A 5266-nucleotide genomic window follows, 5' to 3' on the forward strand; every position below is an offset into this window, starting at 1 on the left:
TCCTATTACGGATATGATTTTTGCGGAGGCTGCCTACGAATTACGAAGTATAAAACGGCCTGATTACGCCTTACGAAAAAGGGCTTGCAGGCCCTCCTATAGCTAGGAGATGCTTGTGTGCACGGTGCGTCACCAAGGGGATAAGGCCACCGTACACACAGAGCGCCTTTGTCGTATTAACCTTCCAGCGTTGGCATCCCTCTGCGAGTTCTTTGTGACAAGTAAGGCCACAGCAAGTAATTTTTATGGATGACATCAGCTCGCGCATTAAGTTTTCGCCTGATTTTGAAAAAAAAAAGAAATTCTGTTGCCTTCTGTCAGTGGTCAACATGCCGAAAATGGGCAAAGATGTCTGTTGCCATGCCGGAAGGTGGATGGCAGATAACTATAAAGAGAGGGGACAAAAGGTTCTGATTTAATGTTTTGTTTCTTACTTTGATGCAGTGGATATGTGATGCTGGCTGTGTATATGTGATGTTCCCACTGAATAAAAACCATTTGTGCAATGATTAAGTCAAAATTTTAAAATGTAAGAACCTTCTTTTTTTCGACCCGCCTTGTTTTTCTTCGCCCGCTCGCATTAGATTTGGAGTCTGCGGAGGATGTCATCCATAAAATTTACTTGCTGTGGCCTAAACATGAATATGCTGGGTGAATATGGATGAAACAGCCGGTGGACAGCGTCAGTCTCCCCCTCGGCAGCAGTGAGTCCAACATGTCAGTGGCTCTCCTACTTCTTAGCTGCGTCTTCTTCACTCTGAGCGTCTCGCCGTCCCAGGGTGAGTAATGCTTAAGTCACATTTACAAACCGAACATAAACGGAACATACACGAAGATGTTGCGAGTGATTTTCAATACACCATGGTGGAAATACACTACTAATGAACAGTTATACGGGTCGCTACCAAATGTAACTTCAGTAGTCAAATGTCGACGACTAAGCTTGGCCGGTCATGTAGTACGTAGTGAAGAACCAGCCAGTAGGCTTCTACTCTGGAATCCTGATACCGGTACGAGAAGAGTTGGGCGCCCAAACATAACACTTAAGAAACTTATTGAAACTGAAACTGGCTTGGAGGGACATGAACTGATGTCTGTGATGTATGACAGACAGTTGTGGCGAGCTAACTTTGTATGCTCCACCTCTACTACAGAGGATGAATGATGATGATGATGATGATGATTTCCAAACCGGGGCCCGGCCGGGCAGTATAACGGAACAAAAAAAAATGGGCTAAAATACAGAAAAAGCACAAATAAGTTTTTAAAATTCCATATTATGGAACTATCTACGTATGTACTAGATGGAAATTGTTGATTTGTCGTTAATTGAAACAGCCCGGCCGGGCCCCGGCTTGGAAATGTGACCTATACGATCCCGCCTTCAAGATATATATATACAAAAATGGTATAATTCTATTAGTAACAACGCAAAACTTTCTGTTTATACCGCATTAAAGGAAAACTATGGACAAAAACAATACCTCTCAAGTATACACAATCTAGATATCCGAAAAGCGATCACAAAACTAAGAATTAGTTGTCATAAATTAAACATAGAAATAGGTCGATACAAGAAAATACCAAATGACCAAAGGTTCTGTCCATTTTGTCCAAACTTGATCGAAAATGAGCACCATTTTATAATGGATTGTACACTATACAATGATAAGCGCCGATTGCTGTTCACCTTTCTTTCCGCTTGTTCAATTGATTTCAATATATTAGATCCTATAGATAAATGCAACTACATTCTAAGGGGAGATAACCAATACAGTGTTCAAATAGGAAAATACATTAAAGAATGTTTTGATCTTAGAGAACACATGTTAGAGAATAGTTAACCTTTATTGTTACATCATACATATACTCTGTACGTAAGATGACTTTATCCGCACATGTATTTAGCTTTGTTAGATCTTTAGTTAAGTTGTAGAAGACCATACAAAAGTCTCTGTACTTTTTTGTTGTGTCAATAAAGAATCTCTATAATAGGGACGAATTTGCAGACATCGTACGCTGAAAACGGTGGAAGACGAAACGCATTTTGTCTCAAATTGTACCCTCTATGCGCAATGAACGAAATGAATTCTTTGACGTAGCCTCCAAATTCTACCCAAACTTTCACACATATACAAATGAAAACTGCTCTCCTCTTAACATCCGAAAACCCACAAATTACACAAAAAGTAGGATCCTTTGTCTTCCTCTGTCTTGAAAAAAAGCGTCAAACCCAGTTGGTTTTGCAAGTGGTTTCTCAGTCGTTATCAGTAGTTCTATGTGTACTAACTGTCTGTTGTTGGGGGTTTTTTGGTGTGTGTGTGTGTGTGTGTGTGTGTGTGTGTGTTTGGTGTGTGTGTGTTTATACCAAATGTTTCTTCTGTTCCTGCAATTACCCGTCGGGCATGAATTTGCAATAAAACAATTATTTAATTATCATCACTGGCCTTACCTGCAGGAGGATCTGCATGTATGCCAGTTTTCTTTGAAGCGAAGAGAGCGATTTCGATTGACCATTAATCGTACCCGACCCGCTGTCATTCATTGCAAAGAGGTACATTATTTGTGAATCAAGCCTAACTGGTTTATGCTTTCTTTTTAATGTATGTAGCAGGTTATTTCTTTTTTTTTTAAATCATTGTTGTTTGATGAAAACACGCAAGTTAGCGCGTTCTTAATGTCAGAAATATCACCGCGTAATCCATGACCAGGCGAAGTCACATTGAAATCACATTGCGTTCAGACGCAAATCGCGATGCGGGGAAACCGATTCGAAACCACCTCTAGAAGTGGCTTGGGATCGAGGCGCTTTCAATGTGATTTCGGAGCGTTCACATGGAGCCACTTGAAACCGGCTTCGGGGTAAACCACATGTAAACCGCCTTGGGTGATTCCGCTTAAACACGGCCTATGTCTAGAAAGTGCTTGTTGTCGTACCTTTCCGCCCAGGTGAGTCGATCTACCTGACGTCACTTGGCGGCCTGGTGTTCCGCAAGGTTCGTGTGGTTTTCTTTCTCTGTTCTTATGTTGTTTGTTTTCCAACATGTAGTCACAAGACGTGGTGACGGCACACTCAAGTTTTAAAATTTTCTACTTATGTTAATGCCACAACCAACACGGGACAATACAGTACTCATTTTCACCTGAGCGAAGTGAGGAAAGCTGTGTAAAGTGCCTTTCCCAAGGGCACAAGATCGGTGGCATGTCAGGATTCAAACCCGGGACCTCTTGGTTCCGAGTCGAGCACTCTGCCACTACGCCACACGGCCCCACCTTCTCTGTTCTTATGTTTCCGGGATGTAGGTAAAATCAACAGATGATATTTCTTAACTTGGGTTTTATTCATGGTTTTCTTGTTATTCTTTTTTTTCTACTTAAGTCTGTTCCGCCTCCCATGCTCATGTTTGCTCTCTATGTTCATTTTATGAAGAAATAATAAAAGGAATCGAAAAAAAGCAGTTACTTAAGCAACTAGATATGATGTTGTAAACGGTCAGACTTTCGGGTAGTATCCACTGCCTTTCGTCAGTGACACTGAGAGACCAGAGGAGAAATGCAGGTTCATAAGCACGAACGGCGTCATCTCATGAGAAGTTCAAACAAGGCCTACTAAAGCGCATGAAGGACATTAAGAAGTATAAAGCACATACCATGTTATACATTTGTTTCTTTGAATAGCTATGTAATAGATATGTAATTGTATGTTGATGTTATGTATATGTAATTGTATGTTGGTGTATCGTTATGTTTATGTACTCTCTCCTGGAAGAATAGCTACCACCCTCGGGTGGACAGCTAAAGGAGAGTTTCTCCTCAATAAACCTCAATTATTGATTGATATGCAAAAAAAGTGAAGACAAATTTTTTTGGAAGTCCAAAAGGAAACAAAAGATAGTGGATGCTACCTGAAACGTCTGACCGTTTCCAAAACCATATCCAGTTGCTTGTCGTATGAGTAACTATTTTTGGCGTATCTTATTACCTGGGTGTCTAACCTTCACCGACGAATAAAAGAATGATTTATATTAAACTTGACTGCACATTATATAAAGATGAACGCCAAGAGATATTCGATACTTTACAACAAGAAAATGTCAAAACAGGACATGTTTAAACACTTGATGTCATACAAGAACGAATGTACACTAGACAAACTATGTAATTATGTTTCCAAATGTTTCAAAAAGAGAGAAGAAAGGGCAACTAACAGTAGATGATAGGTAGTTTATAGTATTGTTGTAATATTTAGATCCTTATCACTTTGCATTAGAATATAGCGTTTCAGTATGAAATACTCATGTTTTTGCATACTGCATGTCCTCTTGTGCATTTAGCCCATCTGGGCAAGAACATGCAATAAAGATTCATATCGTATCATATCAATAAAAGAATGATTTATATTAAAAACAAGGTTCGCGTGTCCGGCGAGATGACCAACTCGAACGTGAGGGCGACATGCGAAAAGCTGGGCATGGGCTACCCGTGCCTCCACAGGGGCGGTGACGGCTGTTCCAACAGCTATTTTCACACCCCGGGATGTGTGGAGTTCAACACCACCAGTGCCGACTGCTACACCTTCAGCGTCATCGCTAATGAGGTCGGTAACAGCACAGTTCTATATATCAGGCCACGCCGACTTCATTTTATGGATGACATCCTCTGAAGACCCCCAAACTAGTGCGCGCGGGCGAATAAAAAAAATCCGGTCAAAAACAAAAATGCTACTAAACGACAAGAATACAAAGCTGGTATTGTGAGTTTGCGGCAGTACTTAGCGACGTATACGACAAGCCGGCACATGCTGGCTTTTTGCGGAATTGAATCGGCACAGTACGTATGTACTGAGTTCTTGAATCGTGGAGCTTCGGCAGCCTGGGTGCGATCCTCCAGAGTTACCGCCGGCTTTGTACTGTTGCTAATTACCATGGACTACCCAGGCCTAGAGCCAGGCCAGAGCCTCGGAGGACGTGATCTTTTTTTTTTTTAAAACAGGCGAAAATCAATGCGCGCGCGGAAGTCATCCATAAAATTAAGTCGATGTGGCCTCATACATGCGTTACGGTGTTACAGTTATCGTTGTCATTCAAGCCCCCTAAACATAGTCTAGCCCAGGTGCTCCGCAACGCTCGAAAAATCACATTTTTCGAACGCTGCAGAGCGAAAATCCGGATGGCACCCATGTCCACCATGGCTTTTTTAAACCTTTCCCAGACCATGATTGGAAGCAAGGATCTCTATGGTTTGGAGTTGAGGTTCTGCAACAGCC

The 5266-nt window shown here is 41.5% G+C and overlaps 1 protein-coding gene across 1 annotated transcript in view; it reads left to right on the forward strand.

Annotated features, from left to right (window-relative positions):
- The first annotated feature begins 4413 nt into the window (after nt 1-4413).
- Nucleotides 4414-5266, forward strand: part of LOC109481630 — a 1923-nt gene continuing 1070 nt past the window's right edge. The window contains exon 1 of the mRNA XM_019784209.1: nt 4414-4597. Within this exon, the coding sequence (XP_019639768.1) occupies nt 4430-4597 (168 nt within the window). The 5' untranslated portion in view covers nt 4414-4429. The remainder of the gene's footprint in view (nt 4598-5266) is intronic.

The sequence above is a fragment of the Branchiostoma belcheri genome, unplaced genomic scaffold (assembly GCF_001625305.1).
Source record: "Branchiostoma belcheri isolate BF01 breed outbred unplaced genomic scaffold, Haploidv18h27 scaffold57, whole genome shotgun sequence".
Taxonomy (NCBI): domain Eukaryota; kingdom Metazoa; phylum Chordata; class Leptocardii; order Amphioxiformes; family Branchiostomatidae; genus Branchiostoma; species Branchiostoma belcheri.